The following is an 18,717-nucleotide window of genomic DNA, read 5'->3' as shown; positions in this document are numbered from 1 at the left end:
ACGTACAGCTTCCATTGCAGTCAATGGAAGTCATCCATCACGCTATCTTCTGCTGTAGCACAGCGGAAGATAGTGTGAAAACGCTTCCCCGCCCACCGCCGGGCGCGTCATATGACGCTGCCGGCGGGTCATGTGCTCTACTGCGCATGTGCGCAGGAGCGTTATGCGGAACGTCGGGCGGCGGATCCAAAGGCAAGTATGGGGTCTCTGGGGGGGCTCCGCAACGGACTTCGTTGCGGAATTCCGCTTGCGAAACCCGTCAAGGCCGTGGGCACCTTAAGGGCTCATGACCATGGCCGTGACGGACTCTGCCAGCAGAATATTGCAGCCACGGCGCCCCCTCAAAACCCCCATACTTACCACTCCGGATCCTCCGTACGTGGCCCGCATGGAGGGCCTTTGCACATGCGCAGTACAGCGTGTGACGCGCCGGCAGTGTCAGATGATGCGGCCAGGGGTGGGCGGAGCTGCATATTCACGCGATACTTCCGCTGTGTTACAGCGGAAGTATAGCGTGATGGCCGACTTCCATTGACTACACTGGAAGCCGGTTGCGCATATTCCCGCGGCATTTAGAACATGCCGTGGTTTATTTCATGCTGTAGAATGCTGCAGTGTGAACATTGAGCTATTAGCTTCATCGCATCAGAAATCCGGCCGTGGGCATCAGCCCTAAGGACTAGGACTAAAAGATAGAGATCAATGAAAGCTATTATTACAGAGGCTTGTAGTTCACTACAGGTGAATGTTCTGCGCTTATCAAGAAGGGTGAGCACCCAGCAGTTACTTTCGAGGAGGGGATGACATAGGGGAGAGATAGCGGTGTAGCATTTAGTGGGTGTGGTTATATTGCAGTGTATTATTTGGTGGTTTACATGCCAGCACTTGCTATGGCTGACTCCAAGGCCTCATGCACGCAGGCGGGTTTTTGCTGCGGAATCCAAAGCCGGTGTCCACCTTCCGCAGCAATAACCCTGTATAACCTCCCTTAACAAATGATTGCAGCATGTAAGGGGTTAATATTGTGAATTGGTGTTCTCCATCTGTCACGGTTGGCTCCCACCTAAGCCCATGCCATCTATTTGCTGTAATTGTACAGTATTTCGCGGGAACCTCTTATATGTTTGTTATAGGTTCAGATTCGGGTTTATCAGAGACGGAAGCTGTTTTGGGGAATTTGGAAAAAATGTTTGGCAACTGCGCTGTGGGAGGGGTTTATTGAAATCTGCGGTGATGATATGTGTACTTTGTTCACTTGACAGAACGCCAACATTCACATTATATATAATGAAGATAAATGACCGTTAACATGAGAACAAATCTGGTTATGTTAAAGCTAGCTTGTTATCCGTGACTTCAGCGGCGTGGAGTTTGTGTATTTTTAAAAATCTAATATGAGTTTCGCTGTATATCGAAACGTGAAAGGAATGTAACTGCAATCTGCGGTCAGCACAGTTCTGTACGTTTTTGTTCTTGTCCTCTTTTGCTAGGATAGAAAGGTTTTGTGGGCTGTATACACATGATCGCGCCACATGCAGTTGCTCATGAGAAGAGCATGTTGTTTGTAAACGTACACCCGCTACCTTAAGTGTTTGCCCTTGAGCCTTATTGATCGTCATCGCAAATGCTATTTTTAGAGGGAATTGAAGCCTTTTGAATTGAAAAGGCAAATCCACTCAGCATCTAAAATCTGACGGGCCCGAGTTTGCTCTGGGGTCTCAGCTGCTCTAAAGGACGCGTGACGCTCAGCATCTAAGGTTTGGCAGCCCTGAGATTGCTCCAATGTCTAGCCAGCTCTAAGAGACGCTTGACACTCATAATCTAAAGTCCGACGGGCCTGGGACTGCTCCTGGGTCTCTACTGCTTTAAGAGCAGCCTGTTGGTGCCTTCAGCTTGTTGGTGCCTTCCTGCCTCGGCGCGGTCATCAGATTCTTGGGTTCTAGTAACTTTGGCAGCTCGAGCTCTGCTAGAACTACGTGCTAGACCTAACTTGCGTGGCATATTAAGACCAAAAAATGGATAGGAAATGCGATTAGCAAAAGAAAACCATTTCTTACACAGCCGCGGTAAAATAAAAGCTGCGCTGTGATTGTTTGCTATGGGCAACACAGATTTTCTTTAAAATCTCAATTCATGTTAATGTGTCTTTGGTTCAGGTTTTAATCCCGACAACGCCAGGTATCTCTGCTAGCTTAATAATGGCATACGTGCGGCAGCGACCTCACGTGCCTGCCCGTTTGTGTAGGCATAGCCTTTGATGTACACCCCCTTCCCTTCCACCTCTGTCTTGTTGCGCTCCCTAGAGAACTCTATAGATAGCTTGCCTACGTCCTTCCTCAGGATGCAAGCTATCTTCCTGTCAAATTTAATCAAAATCACTTCAGCAGTTTAGCCGTGAAAAGGTTACTGTTGCATTTATAATATTAATATGGATATGTTATGTTCGTGTGGGCAACTAAGCACCAGGCCCACACGAACGTGACCCGAAGACACAGGTTAGAGGAAACTGACCCTGTGCTGCAGGGAAGATGACAAGGCCCTACCTACAAGCAGAGCGATCGCCTCAATAAAGGCGACCCCACGCTGGAACCTTGGCCCTGCTCTCCCTGAAAGGGTGATATTCGCAACCAGGTGGAACTGACACATTAAATGCACAAACTCACTTACAACACAACCTTGCATGCTAAAGCAGATGGTAAAGCTGAATATAAAAGCGAGGGATTTGTTTGTACATTGGCTAATGAACTTAAGCTGCAAGGCCACGACAAGGCTCCTCGTGTCTTGCAGTCCCTATTCTAGCAAGACACTAAACAGGCAGCACAGGACACTACACACACAGCAAGCTGCAAGCTGACCAGACACTACTCAGTACCGATTCGCCAGCCCGGGTTGCCTTGAATCTTACCTGCAACCCCTGTCCCTGCCTACTTGCCTCCACTCCTGGCTAACCTTAGGCGGGCAACTGGGCGGCGGTCCCTACGCTATCTAGGGACCGAGAAGGAACGCTGGCGTACCTAGATGAAATGGGTAGAATACCGACAGGAAAAGCAGATGATAAATACCAACACGAAACAATACTGATAGTACCGAGGCAGATGGAACAACCTGGCAGATGGTAACAAAATAGCAGGCAAGCTGACAGAGGCAGGAGACCTACAGATGCAGACTAGCTAGCAACCTGAGGGAAACCAATAACTGGCAGTAATTGCAGTCACTGCCAGACTTTTAAACAGAAGCCTCCGCCCAGAGGCGGAGAGAGGGAGACAGCCCACTCCCCATAGCACATCAAAAGGGAGCTCGTGCTCGGCAGCTGCACTCCCAGGTGCGCGTGCACGCACGTGGCTGCCAGGGCTACCGAGCACGTGCACCGCGAGCCACTAGCACCACGACGGCCAGGCACGCGTGCCTCCGGCAGCCGGACCACAAGAAGGGGGGACGCGTCCCGACCGCGGGACCCAGCACGCTGCCGCCTCGGAAGGAGCCGCAACTGCCGCATGATAACACATGCCAGGCACAGAGTCCTCTTCTGGCCTGGTGACATCATTGCGTCTCTCACGTCAGGACGCTGAAAGTCCAAGTCACCTTTGTTTGTACTGCGTTCATGCATGGCTGCCCGAGGTCCTGACTTCCCGCTGCAGCAGCTTTTATATTAGGGCACAGTGCAAGTCAGGATAGCAAGAGGGGAAGTGGCTGCATCAGCATGCTGACAGCAAAGTCCCGGGCGGCCAGAAATCCTTCGCCAGGCCGCGTGTTGTGCAGGCCTGCTCCAGAGTGTTTTCCACCTGTGCCGAATTCATCTCTGGATACGTTTAGCGGTATAAACCAGGCGAGGGGCATCCAACGTCTATTCAAGATGTAAAGACTGATGTAATTTGTAGCTACAGAAAATTGCCTCCTGCAGTCTACTACTTCTGGCTCTAAAGAGTCACATGTTCCATTATGTGCTCAAGACACACTTTAAAACAGTTTTGAACCATTAGTACGAATTCTATTGATTTCTTACGTGTCTTTTGTGTTCTGCAGTTTGAAGCCTTCTACTAATAGTCGCAATCGCGTCTAAACAGCCTCCTGCGGGCCGCTCGCTGACGGCGCTCTCTCCGCTCCCCGACTCCCGCTTAGCTGAATGCAGCCTACATGTGTAACGTATGAGCAAACAATAGGGCTTCCATACATACAAGAATATGTGACTGCGTGGAACACATTGCGTGCAGCGAGATCTTCAAGGCTTTATGTGTGCGAAATGTAGATGTTCCTAACTTTATGGGCCCGCTGTGTGAGATCTTGGATGTAGAGTTACATCTGGAGAAGTACGAAGTACATTGACCGTTTGAAAGATTCTCTACGTAGGAACATCTTTCCCAGCTCACAAATGTGAAATTGTCTCTTAAAGGAATATTCACATCTCGGCTTTTCATGGCCAAGGTGGGAAAACTCAGAAACTGTGTTCCGACCACCTGTCGGAAAGAACCGAGCACTTAGCGCAGTGCCGTTTCCGTAACGCCCAACTGGGCCGGGCGCTTGGCTATTTCTGTAGGCTAGGTGGCCAGTAGCTATGGCAGAAGTTCCCCATATCGGCTATAAAAAGATGAGACGGGAATACCCTCTTAATATCACCTTCTACAATTTAGATGAATTATCATTTCTTTTCTTTTTCTGTTCCTTTTTCCTTTTCTTTTACTCTTCCCTTTTCTTTCTCTGTTTTCTCATAACTGAAGTCGGTCCTGGTCTTGGTCTCCATGTTGCTCGGTACTTGCTGTTTTAGGACAGTACTAGGATTATCTTCCATTAAAAGGGTTGTACCGAGATCTAAAGTTGGCCCCTATGCACTCAATAGTCAATGACTTTATGATCAGTGTTAGTCCGACTGCTTGGATACTCAGGATCCTGAGAACAGGGGTCCCGATGGTCTCTTCCCGAAGGTAGTAGAGCTCGCGCATGTGTAGCACTGGAGATGGCCGAGCGCTCATACGCAGCAATTTCTGGTGGGATCATGAGTAGTATGACGGTGTCCGACCTCTGCTCCCTGCACGCATGGGCCGTGGGGAGTCCGTGAGGGTCCAGCAGGGGATAACTTTATATCTTGATACAACCCTTTAACCCTTTCCAATCCAATTTGTGTCCTAGTTTTCCTAGAGGGCTTACTCTTTTTCTGCCATTATACAATGGCGCTATATGCTGGCTAAAGCCAGTACTGCATGAGGTGACACGTTGGATAGGCTCCGACAGCAGAGAGGCTGGAAATATACAGTACTAGGGTCACACAGGGCGGATTTGTTGCGGTTTTGCTGCGGTTTTTCCGTTGCGGTTTTGACGCAGAAGAACTGCTTCTGCGGCAAAACCGCTTCAAAGGTTAATTTGGGCTTGCGGATTTTGCTGCGGATTTTCGTGCGGAAAAATCTGCAAGCGGTTTTTTCCGCAGCGCTTTTTTACTTTTGTCGCGTATTTGTCGCGTATTTGGTGCGGTTTTGGCTGCGTCCATAGAGGTCTATGGACAAAAAAGCGCTGCGGAAACGACCAAAGAATGAACATGCTGCATCTTTTAAAACCGCGACGCAGTTGCATTTCCGCACTGCGGCTGTGCGGAAAAAATCCGTCCTGTGAGAACAGCTTTTTGACAAATCTCATTTGTGCTGCATTGCACTGCAAACGCAGCGGTTTTGCCGCAGTGCGGATATGCAACGGCAATCCGCGGCAAAACCGCGGCAAATCCGCCCTGTGTGACCCCAGTAAGAGAACCCCGACGGACGTCTTCCAACATCTGAGCTGTAAATCATAATGTCTTCAGAGGTCAGACAGTGGATTGGAAAGGGTTAAGAGAACTGTTGTGTGCAGCATTACATGCCGCAGTGTAGAGGCAGTCTCTTGTGGTGGAAACCCAATATATCTATATTCTGGACTGTAGACCTTTGTAGTGGACAATGAATCTGTTTTTATTCTGTATAACAAATGACAGTACTTTACCATGTTTGCCTTCTGTTCTGATACAAATATAGATATATGTTCTTACATCTATGCAATATCTCTACTTCCTGTAATGAAACTTCTGTTCCCTAAACTTTGCTGACAAGATAATATTTAACATAGACACGCTATATTTTTCCATCTGTTTTGCAACTTTAGAAAAGGTAAAAATCAGAGATAGATAACCGCAGTCTGAAAAAAGCTACCACAATAATAACCCAAGCAGTTTTACTGGAAACTTATGCAAATAATATGGGAGGTTTGTGCAATTACTAATTCATGATGTAATATCCAATCATATCGGAGGAACCACACGTGGGTCCAAGACAACCCACTCATCTCGTCCACCGCCTGATGGCCAATAGCAGATGACCGGAGGATGGAAGAATAGCAAGATGCTTGTCCAATAACTAAACAATACGTTGTATCTATGTAATCTTTGACCTGCCCAGATGGGCAGATATGTTAAACTCTTTAAAAGAGGCTGCGCGCCCAACAATAAAGGAGAATTGAGGAAGCTTATACATGCTGAACCTGTGTCAGTGTGAAATCCTCTTATGCGCATAATCAATTCAGAATTAATCTGGAAGGGTGTAAACATTCCTAACTGAGTAAGTCGTTGGACACAAAAGGAAATCCACGACACTCTATTGGCATCATTGCCTCTAGAAGGAAATACCCGCACGCCCAAAGCCATCAGAAAAGATGAATACATAGTGACAGAAATACGCTTATTAGGTCCCCTCTCTCAAAGAGAGAATTTAATAGAAAGCATTTAAAGAGTCATATGTACCCCTAAATGGTACCAGTCGAATCTACATTTTGTCCCGCAAGAAAACACAACCCTGTTGACAGAATTCTTTTTGGAAGGCTGTGCCCGTGCATTTCCCATTCATCTTTACTAAAGTGCACATGTCCAGCCTTCTGAAAAGAGCCAAGCTTGCTGTGCGTATGCTTACTCCACCAGGGGACACTGCAGGAACTGGAAACTGGGTGAGTTTGAAAATAGGCTGCCCGGACTCCATGTCACGTAAACTATAGGCACCATAACTTAGTTTATGATGCTTATAGTTGATGATAGGTTACCCTTAAAGAGATTATGCAGGGAAGGAATTACTTGCCTAAGGCAGTTAAGGTCCAGCGGTGCTGACACCTCTGCCTTCAGTCTGATACCCCTATGGGGTCACATGGTATGGACCTCTCTCTGGTTGTCGGTGATGTCATCTCAGTGAGCTCGCTGTTAGGCTGATTTCCATAAGTAAGCCAATTGCCATCAAAGAGAGGCGGGAGGAAGACTCCACACCAGTTGACCTGCTGTCGAAGCTGGCCATGAAGTGGAAGTGCCACTGGGCTGTGGAGTCGGTAAGACAAACCTCCGACTTGGACAATACACTGAAATATTGATTTATCCAAAGTTTATTGACAGTTTAGGTCTGCTCTACTGTCTTCCGCTTTTTCTCTGGCGGTTCTGAGATAAGCGCAGGCATGCCCACTGCCAAGTCACGCCTTCCTCTGGTCTGGGAAGTAGGAGCTTCACTACTGAGCATGTGCAGATAGTGCAGCACGTGTTCATCTCAACTGGAAGAAGCAGCATAAGGATACTTAGCCTAGTGGAGAAGAAAGGCAATAGCTGATTTTCTATTGCTGTTCCCACACCCGTGTCATCGGTGTTTTTGTGAAATCGGGGCTTAGATGGATGGAACTTGTATCTATAGAACATTTCATTACTTTCCTAAATTCCTATCAAAGGAAAGATGCAACACATTCTGCATGGAGTTATTATGTGTAGTAAGACCATATAATAAAGTAAGAATACTCCTCTGGATTCTGGTAATCTGTGTGACCGCGGCCCCGGACCCATCGAGAGCCGTCTTCATTTCAAGAGGAATTTCCTCTTAGCTGAACACATTTAACGTAACTGATTTCTTGCTCCGGTCTCGGCTGACAAAGCAATATCGAGCAGCGCTGGCAAGGCTTACATCTCCCAAAGTGGTTAGAGAAAGTACATTAGATTACACAGATGCCGTTGAAGGTCTAAACAAGCAGATAGCGGTGGCTGCTGAAGAAGAAGGACACGACGACGGATACTGATGGATCACATAGTTGTACATTAGCTAAATGTACAGGTAACTGATGGATGACAACGGCCCTTATATAGACAGATGGCCACTCTCTGTAGATGCTGCTTATATCAGCTTGTCCATGTAATAATCATTACTTATGGGATGTCAGGATTTATTAAGGAGTCTAATATGCAAAATATTCTCCTGAGAATAAACTCTGCAACCCACTGCAAAAATCTAATCTTGTATACTACTGCCTACATACTGAAGTATATGGGTCCTAGTCCTTCTGAATGGTGATTTAGTAACCCTTTCCAATCCAATTTGTATCCTGGTTTTCCTAGGGGGAATTACTCTTTTTCTGCTGTTACACAACGGCGCTATCTGCTGGCTAAAGCCAGTACTGCATGAGGTGACACATTGGATAGGCTCCGACAGCAGAGAGGCTGGCAATATACAGTAAGAGAACCCCGACAGACATCTTCCAACGTCGGAGCTGTACAGCCTTAGATCAAAATGTCTTCAGAGGTCAGACAGTGGATTGGAAAGGGTTAAGGGCTATAGACACCTTTTTGAAGTGCATTTTTTTTCACTTAAATATATGTTTTTGGGCTGACAATCATTTTTGCAATAAGGTTTCATTACAAATGTAGCAGTTTGTGTTCTGCAACTTCTACATATCACTGTATAGAGAAGCCGCAGCCTAAGGCCTCCCTCACATGTGCGTTGCAGAAAGTGCAGCAATTTAAACCATTGAAAACATTTTACCTGCGGTTTCGGCCGAAAGTAAACGCTCAAAAATAGGGCAGCGCTGAAAAGCGCCGTGTTCAAGCGGCTGTCTGCAGCTGTGGGAGAGGCTTCGTTGAAAACAATGGGAGCCACTGACCGCGTTGGGCGCAGCGCTGAACGCCGTAAAAAGCCGTGTGTGTGAGGGAGGACTAAGTCTTAGTAGGAGATCTCAGTGAGGCTGGACTGATGACTTAAGGCGCTTTTACACGCAACGATTATCGCTCAAAATCCGTTCAGACGATTGAAAATGAGCAATAATCATTACATGTAAACGCAAGCGGTCGTGCATTTTTCATTCAATATTAGTTCATCATTAGTCCGCATAAAATCCGTCTGTCGGCAGTTTCTTTTCGCTTGGTTTAAATGACAATAGTTCGGCGATTCGTGGGGAGGGGTTATCGTTTGGCTGGGCGTAATTTCTTGCGTCTAAATAGGCAGAGCAATTGGCTGGCGGGCGAACGAAGCAACTCTTTACACGCCCTCCTGGTGCTCAACCATTGGCTGGTAAATCATCGGCCGTTCTGACGTACATCGCAACAGCTACAAAGAGGATCGAAAATACATTCGCCATCTGTTACTTTGCAGGCAAAGGTCGCGGCATCTAAATCAAGGTTCTATCTCTGGGCGTCAGCTGGTTTCGCTACTTCTTCCGCCAAAACATTGTTGTGAACTTGACACTTAGAGATTCTTTCAAATGTCAATTCACAAAGCGGCTTGTTTTTTTATGCACTTAAATTCTGCACCCGCCTACCGTAATTAGACCTACTTTCATAGGCCAAGCCACACTTGCTGATCTTTTTCACTAATGCACACGCCCTCCGATCAAACGATCGTCTACTCATCTTTACATGTAAACGTTATTAAGCGACACAACGGAAATGCCAGACGCCACGTCCATTTCTAGCGATGATCGTTAGTAGAGATGAGCGAGTATACTCGCTAAGGCACATTACTCGAGCGAGTAGTGCCTTAGCCGAGTATCTCCCCGCACGTCTCTAAAGATTCGGGGGGCGGGGAGCGGCGGGGATCTCTCTCTCCCTCTCTCCCCCCCGCTCCCAGCCACAACTCAACTGTCACCCGCGCCGGCCCCCGAATCTTTAGAGACGAGCAGGGAGATACTCAGCTAAGGCACTACTCGCTCGAGTAATGTGCCTTAGCGAGTATACTCGCTCATCTCTAATCGTTAGGTTTAAACGCTCCTCTTTAAAAGCAAAATCATCACTTACTTTTGATCCTTTGAACGAATTTTGAGCGACAATAATCATTACGTGAAAATGGGCCTTCGGTTTCCCTCTGCTCTCTCCTCTCCTGCACCTTCTTTTTTCCCAACTAATTTATGACCACTTTTTATGACCACTATCCAAGCTGCAGGAGGTGCCGAGCAGATTGATATGTAGTTTTATTTGGAAAGATTCACTGAACAGTCCGATGGGCGGAGCCATCAGTAATGGACACTTACCCCTGTATGTACAGTCCTACATCGATAACCAACCACGTCATGCACAAGGTTATAAAAACTAGACATGGTGTCTGCCTGCATTCACTAAGCCCAATCCCCTGATGATGCCTATGTAGGTGCTGCAGGGAATCCTTTCCTTCCAGCTATTCTTTAATTTATAAAGAACGGGACAACTTCCTAGAAAATGTAAGAATTATTTGTTAGTGAATTAAAGGGGTTGTAAATGGAGATGAGCGAGCATACTCGCTAAGGGCAATTGCTCGAGCGAGCATTGCCCTTAGCGAGTACCTGCCTGCTCGAGAGAAAAGGTTCGGGTGCCGGCGCGGGGGAGCGGTTCCCCTCCGTTCTGCCCCGCTCTCCCCCGCAGCTCCCTGCCCGCCGCCGGCACCCGAACCTTTTCTCTCAAGCGGGCAGGTACTCGAGCAATTGCCCTTAGCGAGTATGCTCGCTCATCACTAGTTGTAAACTATTGACGGCCTATCCTCATGATAGGCCATCGATAGTAGATTAGTGGGTAATCCATCACTCGGGACAAGCTATTTGTCAGGCCAGTGCATTTTATCAGCCGTGGCCAGGCTACGTATTGCAGGTAAGCTTCCCTTGTAACCTCAGGTTAGGTCATCAATAGTAGATTGGCGGTGGTCCATCGTCTGAGAGACCCAATTATCAGCTATTTTTGAGCCAATGTGCTCATGCACTGAACTGATTTCTGCAGGAAACATACAGCTCTGTTCTCACTGTAGTGGCCAGGCTTGGTATCGCAGGCCATGTTCCTATGCAATTCCACTGGGAAGTTGGCTTGCAATACAAAGTCTGGCCCCAGCAGTGAGAATGGAGCTGTCTGTGTCCTGCGGAAGTTAGCTCAGTACACAAGCATGCAGATCTGGTGAACAGCTGAGATGGTGGCTGTCACCTGGGGCCCCCACCAATCATCTGCTATTGATGACCTGTCATAAGGTTTTGCCATCAAGAGTTTACAACTGGACAACCCTGTTTAACTATTTAGATTTCAAAGCTATTTAAAGGGGTTGTCCGTTATTGATGGCAAATCCTCAGGACAGGTCATCAATAGTAGATCTGGGCTAGTTCGCTTGTGCACTGAGCCGATTATTTTAGTTTTGTTATTTTTCTTTTCCACCCTAAAAGGTTCCGGTTTTTTCTTAATGAAATTGTACAGATAACGGGTAAGCTGGAAATAAATCTGGGTGAGGAACGCTATCTTATTTCCTTAGGGAGAGCACCTAGATGGTGAGAAGACTTATAAGGCCATGCATGCTCCTCTGGGTAATATGCAAATAAGGGAGATGGAACAATATCTCTGCAGAGGTATTGTTCCAACTCCCTTATTTGGAAATAAATCTGAAATGATTCATCTTTTTTTATCATGCCTAGCATTGTAACTGGTGTGTGTGGACTTTCTATATCCGCTGTATGTATAAAGGATGTGTCAATTGTCCTCTTGACGTGACCTCTCTCTGTCCTCTTTTACAGACGCACGTGAATCCGTGTTTTTATCAGTCCGGTGGAAAAGGCAGTTTTGTGCCCTTGGAAAGGAATGAATGGCGCTGGCTGCGTCGGGGTGACTGCATCGCTCTTCTGCCAGACAAATACTCTTTTCGAGTCATTACAAATAATCCCTCAGAGGAGGCCACATTGAGGTAAAGTAATGACTGCGGTATTGTGCTACAATGACAAACTCATTATTTTCTGTAACCTTACACGGGCGCAGAGATGGAACGTTATTATCCTCTTTATCATTCTGATTTATTTTCTTTAGGTTTCATTAATAATGTTGAGTTTAATGCGGACGCATCGGTCTCCTCATCCGGAATCCATCTTAACAGATCGGTCGTCCTGCTTAACTTTCAGAGACTTACAACTTTACATTCTGGAACAGAAAACTTTGTGTGTGTGTGTGTGTGTGTGTGTGTGTGTGTGTGTGTGTGTGTGTGTGTGTGTGTGTGTGTGTATATATATATATATTTTCGTCCCTTAAGGACGAAGCATCGTAAATTTACAGAGCTTGGTCCTGGGCTTCAATCCCAGCACATAGTAAAAAAAACAGCACAGGATTAAAGCCTCTGCTCCTGCGATAGAGCAGGTCGGGTCCTCAGCTGTCAGACACAGCCGAGGACTAGTAGAAGAAGGTAGAAGTGGTTTTTAACAATTTCTGCCTTTTCTTTTCCAGGCTACGTAGCACTCAATGAGGTTTATATACTAAAAAGTGAATATGTTAGTTCACCGATGTGACTCAACGATCACATGACCACCGGGTGCCCTCTGTCACAGAAGAGCTGCAGGGTCCTAGCAGACCCTGATCAGCTCTGTTAGCGATTGATGTCGCTACAGGGGGTTGCTTTCCCCCTGTAACTGGGCTCCCATGGATGCCCCAGCTACAGTGGAAAAGTTTTGGGGAAAAAAATGACCTTGTGAATGACCCCCAGAGGTCTTATATGATGTCATGAGAGACCTAGATAGTAAAAAAAAAAAAAAAAGTAAAAAAAAATTACAGAATAAAAAAAAATATATATATGAAAACGATCCAACATCAACCAAAACCGTCACCAAATGCGCCCTGTAATCCCAAACTATACACATTTATATATCAAAACGCCGAAGCAAAATAAGGAGTCCATTCCCGTACTTTATTTTAGTGTAAATGTGCTAATTTTAAAAATAACTATAAATTTAAAAAAAAATCCTCATTTTTTTATCCTTTTACCCCTAATAAAACCAAAAAGCAGAAAATAAAGTCAGTGAAAAAAGGTATTAAAAAATAGCCCTATATGTAACGGGAAAAACACAGCACAAATAATTTTGGCAGCTGAAGGAGAAAAAAATACAGGGCAGTAAAACCACCACATGAGTAAAATCCCTAAAAAGTCTCTGTTTCTTTAACCCTTTCCAAACCAATTTTGGATTCAGGGCTTCCTAAAAGACTTTCTGGTTTTGCTTTTATACAACGGTGCCATCTGCTGGTTAAAGCCAGTGTGTGTGTGCCAGAGAGGCTCCGACAGAGTGGCTGGCGATAGACGGTAAGAATACCCTGTCGGACGTCTTCTGACATTGGAGCTGTACAAGCTTCAATCAGAATGCAGGAAGACGTCAGACAGTGGATTGGAAAGGGTTTACAGACTATAACACACTGGTCCTTAAGCGGGTTAAAGTGGTTGTGCCTGTAAGCTGATGCAAATATCGGCACTCCTGTTAATTGGTTGATTTTGGAGGAAGCCGAGGTTTGCTGGACATTCCCCTGCAGAGGAATTGCTACAGGATGGGTGTTCACGTAAATTGCCATCTTGTAATATCAGGACAGCAGAGGGTTTGCCAGAACCAGGAGTCTCTCTAACTGTGCAGCTTTCCATTTAGGGTCCTAGTGGAGGGTCCCAAGCGGACTGTTGATATAAATAGTGGTGTGCTCTCAGCACAACACCTTCTAAGGCCTTAGTCAGACGGGCGTTTTTTCGCGCGATTTGCGGATCGCATGACGGATGCGCATCCGCAAATCGCGTGACCGTTGCCCGAAAATCGCCCGAAAATCTGCTCCTAGCCGCGTTTCATTAGAAACGGGCCGGAGCTGTCCCGCGCATTGCATTCAATGGAGCCGGCAATACAGCCCGCTCCATTGAAAGCAATGCGCTGCGGGCGAGTGTGGAATGAATTGTCGGTAAGGGCTTAAATATATAAGCCCTTCCCTGCAATTCATCCAGAAAAGTGTTTAAATAAAAAATATATATATATACTTACCTGCTCCCGGCAGCCAGAGTTCCGCGCGGCCGTCCTGCAGTGGGTGTGAAGGGGGTGTGAGTCAGACCTGCCCCCTGATTGGCTCAGCACTGAGCCGGCCGCACGGAACTCCGGCTGCCGGGAGCAGGTGAGTATATATATATATATATATATATATATATTTTTTTTATTTTAACACTTTTCTGGATGAATTGCAGGGAAGGGCTTATATATTTATGCCCTTCCTGACAATTCACCCCGCGCACGCCGGCAGCCCATTGCTTTCAATGGAGTCGGCTGTATTGCCGGCTCCATTGAATTCAATGGGCAAACATAGTTCTTCTCTGCCACAGCTGTTACAGCTGTGGCAGAGAAGAATGATTTATCTACTATATGTTCTCAATGGGGTCGGCGCTGCTGCCGCCGGCCCCATTGAGCGCATATAGAGAAGAGAACAGGAATCGCAGATCGCAGATAGGTGCGATCTGCGATTTCTGTTCTATAATTTATCGGACGAGCGCATAAAAAGCGCTCATGTGTCCGATACCATTGCAAAGCAATGGTTTTATAAAATCGCCGGACGCATGCGCATGCGCAAATCGCGGCAAAAAACGCCCGTCTGACTAAGGCCTAAAGGTGAATCCCCACTTGAGTTTTTTTAACGCTGCGATATCGCAGCGTTTTTTTTTTTTTTTTAACGCGATTATCAATGGGACTTTCTAATGTTAAAAACGCATCGCACAAAAATTGCAGAGCACCAACTTGCGATGCGTCCCATTGACATTCGTGTTAAAAACGCAGTGATATCACAGCGTTGAAAAACCGCAAGTGGGTGTTCACCCTTTAGGAGCATAGTATGAGAACATATCCACTCTCCTTTTAGTGTAAAGGTAATAGGTCATCTGAAAGTGGCCTATCATATAAATCATGCTTTTTGTCTTTTAACATATTTTTCCAAACTTTTTATTGATTTTAATTAGTTGGGATCTCACCACTGACCCCTCCACCAATCCTGAGAATGGTGATCCCTTGTCTCCACACCTTCTTGTCACTGTGCCACGTACATCTTAAGGCAGTGACTTGGCTGACTACTGTCAATGAGGCTCCTGCTCTAACGGCCTGTAGCGGAGTAACCTCAGATCCTGTCAGTTTAATCCTTTACATGCCATAAAAGTAACTGCGGTGTGTAATGCGTAGCTTTACACGAGGATGTTTTTGTGCATGTATTTGCGCGCACAAAAACTCGTTTCTATTAGAACCAATGCATTCCCTATGGTGTGTTCACATTCCGTGCTTTACAGGCGTGCGCCTGCAATGATAGGGCATGCATGCACCATAGGGAGTGCACGCATTGTCTTCAATAGACCCGCGGCTGCTGCCGGCGGCTCCATTGAAGGCAATGGTCTGCCAGAACCCTGTAATTGTTTTTCAGGGAAGAGCTTTAAATATAAGCTCTTCCCTGAAAAGCGACAAAATATATATGTATACTTACCTGTCCGCCGCTGCCGTGTCCCCCGCAGGGATGAAGAACATTTCTGTCGCATGCGGCAGATGTTTTCTTCATCCCCGCGGGGAAAAATAAGTCCCCTGCTGACAGATGCAGCAAAGGAATTCTTCCTCCCTGCAGGGAAAAAAGAATTCCCTACCAAAGCTGTCACAGATGACAGATGCAGTAGGGGATCCAGCTGAAAAACAAAGCAAAGTAGAGTTAAAAATAAAAAAAATACTCATTCTCCTTCAGTTGTCGGGGCTCAGCCACGTCCTCCTTGCGCTGCCCTGGCTCGGTAATGCAGTTCTTTGAGCAAGCGAGGATTTAAAATCCCTGCCTGCTGAAAGAGCTGCTTCTGATTGGCTGAGGTGCTCAGCCAATCACAGGCATCTCTCCCGTCATTTAATTAGCGAGAGCTGCCTGTGCCTTCATACATACCCCAAAGCTGCAGGGCGTAACTGTAAGTCCTTTAGTGTTAAGGGATTAAAGGGACCTTTACACTGAAAGGTAAACACTTATATGTAGATAACCCGTAACCCACCATTCACAATAGGTATAAACTGTGACTATCTACTCCCCTCCCTGCAAAATGACCCCTACACAGATTACACATCATGCCTAAAGCAATCTCCCATACAAGGTTAGTAGATCCCCCTCCTGTCCATTCTGTGAATGGCCCATGAAGCTGCTGTAAAGCACATCTCTAAATCCTGTCGATGCTGTTAAATGTAGTTCAGGCAGGATGGCCGCCCCCCCCCCCCCCCCCCCAGTCATGTACGTATAGGCAGAATAAAAAATTCTAGAATCAGAAAAAAAAACGGGTTAGAAAATGGAAAATTGCTTCTCTATCCAGTTTTAATTAGTAAAATTAATGGTGATGTGGTCCCTTTTAAAGAGTCGCTTCTCTTTCATTTTGAAGATGACATTTACACATTTCTAGGAAAACCTTTTACCAATAACTCCGTCGTATAATCCGAACCAGAGACTTGGACTTCTCTCTCCACCAGTAATTTTGCCAGCGAGCCATTAGCGCTGGATGAGAGAACTTAATTACGTAGGAACATTTAATCTCTGCTCAATTAGCCCTTCTAGTGTATGCAAATCTCTCGTGCTTCCAATAATTAAAGAAATCACCGCAGTCCAAGGAAAAGCTAATCAGAGACGGATACTGGGGGCATTTATGCAGTCCTCGTTATGCACTTACATCTCTTCGTTGTGGTTCGTTATTGTTTTCTCCCTCATTACGACTTATCACACTTTGTGTCTTGGTATAATCATGTCATTGAAGCATGGAGCGAGTATCTGTTAGTATTTGCGGTGACATGGGGAGCGTGTGATGCATGTAACTGTGGGTAGGTCTAATATACACGATGCTTATACTCGTCACACATCCTAATTATTACTGGAAAACGCTTAATTAATAACCGTGATGTCAACACAATAAAAAGCCTCCCGCCATAATCATGAAGAGCGATACGAGAAAACAAATCTGCTGTGTAGTCCTGCATGTAGAGTCTCGTGTGGCGCAGAGTGTTAGGGCAGCAGGAATGACGGTTGCGGGTTCAATCCCCGCATGGTTCAGGTAGCCGGCTCAAGGTTGACTCAGCCTTCCATCCTTCCGAGGTCGGTAAAATGAGTACACAGCTTGATGGGGGTAAAGATGACTGGGGAAGGCAATGGCAAACCACCCCCACAAAAACGGTCTGCTAAGAAAATGTCACGATGTGACGTCCCCCTAGGAGTCAGTCATGACTCGGTGCTTGCACCAGGGCACTTTCCTTTTTTTTTTTTTTTATGGTAATCGTTCCATATGGCTGTCTGATGTATGAGTCCTAGATGGCCACTGATGCCTTCCTGTATATCTCTGAACCACAGTAATATATCCTGACGAATTAGAAGCCTGAAAAGTAGAAAAAGTGTCTTTAAAACTAGAATTCTGTACTGATTAATTTCTTAACCTCTTAAAGCGAACCTCCAGTTTTGGGTTGCAGTTCTGTCCTAAGACCTAATTGTTCTTCTCTGCTATCCCTCCAATCCGCTGACTTTCTATGCCACTTTGAACTATCCAAGATGGCCGATGCAATCTTCAGATTTTCTAATACCTGCTGTCTGATTGGTCAAAGGTGCTCACATGATCAGCCATGGCCAATTAGAGAGCAGTGCATTAGGTGACTACAAAATTGCTTTGGGCGATCTTGGATGGCTGAAAATGCATCCGAAAACTGGCGGATCTGAGGGGCGACAGAGAATAAGAACTAGAGGTAATATACCCCACTCTACCCTATGCCCTGGGACAAAATTTTGTCTCAAAACCAGAGGGTTGTTTTAAGGCCCTGGCCAGTTTTGTTTTTCTTCCCTGCTTTCACAGAACTTAATAGACAAAAATCCATGGCAGCTCTGAGGCTGCCATGACAAACAAGTGGCCCCTTATGATTTTGTTCTACTGACTGCAGCATCTAACTGGTTAACAGCCAGGATCAGATTTAACTCTGATCCTGGCCACTGGTCCTTGGTGTCAGCTATTGAAAACAGCGTAAAGACAGAGTAAAATACTCACCTGTTAAATTTTTCACTGCCTTGGTGGTCCCTGCCGGTCTTCATCTACGTTCAAGGAGCTATGACGTACTGTGCCATTGGCTGCAGTGTTGAACCCTGTAAGTATTTGCTTGCCTAAGTGGTCACATGCCATTCTAGTTCATCATCCTTCCTGGAATGTGAATGAAGACCACCAGCAGGGTGCTGTAATGCCGGGAATTTAGCAAGTGACTATTGTGCGTTCCTCATTTCATGTCTGTACTGGAGATTTTGGGCTGTGTATCATAAAAAGGGACTCTGACATTTATAAATATACCGTATATTGATAATTTTTGTACCTATTTAGAAGAAGGGAAAAAAACACTATTTTGGAAAAGCAGTTCTTCTTAGGTGGATGTTGTCATCTCACTCTGAGCATCTGAGAGTTACTTGGTTTTATGTTCCTTTCAAAACGTTAGATTTTCAGTTAGCATAATCCTGTGTGATAGACTGTACCATACATCTCCTGTCACACAGCTATAATAGAGGAGATCACAGCTCATCCTCATGACTGTATACTTATTGGCTGTAGCTTATTTAGATGAATATATAAGGTAATGATAACGTGTCCTCCCAGCAGGCAGAGATGGTACACCCTCTAGCTGCTCGTGTGATGCTGTGCTGATGCATCATAGGTATTGATTGCACTAAAAGGT

General features: G+C 46.0%; 1 protein-coding gene across 1 annotated transcript in view; it reads left to right on the top strand.

Moving 5' to 3' along the window:
• The window catches only part of APLF (aprataxin and PNKP like factor), a 172,804-nt gene that overhangs the window by 33,158 nt on the left and 120,929 nt on the right, over positions 1 to 18,717 (top strand). The window contains exon 3 of the mRNA XM_066594839.1: positions 11,764 to 11,930. Within this exon, the coding sequence (XP_066450936.1) occupies positions 11,764 to 11,930 (167 nt within the window). The remainder of the gene's footprint in view (positions 1 to 11,763; positions 11,931 to 18,717) is intronic.

The sequence above is a fragment of the Eleutherodactylus coqui genome, chromosome 3 (assembly GCF_035609145.1).
Source record: "Eleutherodactylus coqui strain aEleCoq1 chromosome 3, aEleCoq1.hap1, whole genome shotgun sequence".
NCBI lineage: Eukaryota > Metazoa > Chordata > Amphibia > Anura > Eleutherodactylidae > Eleutherodactylus > Eleutherodactylus coqui.
This window is presented reverse-complemented; position numbering and strand designations above follow the sequence as displayed.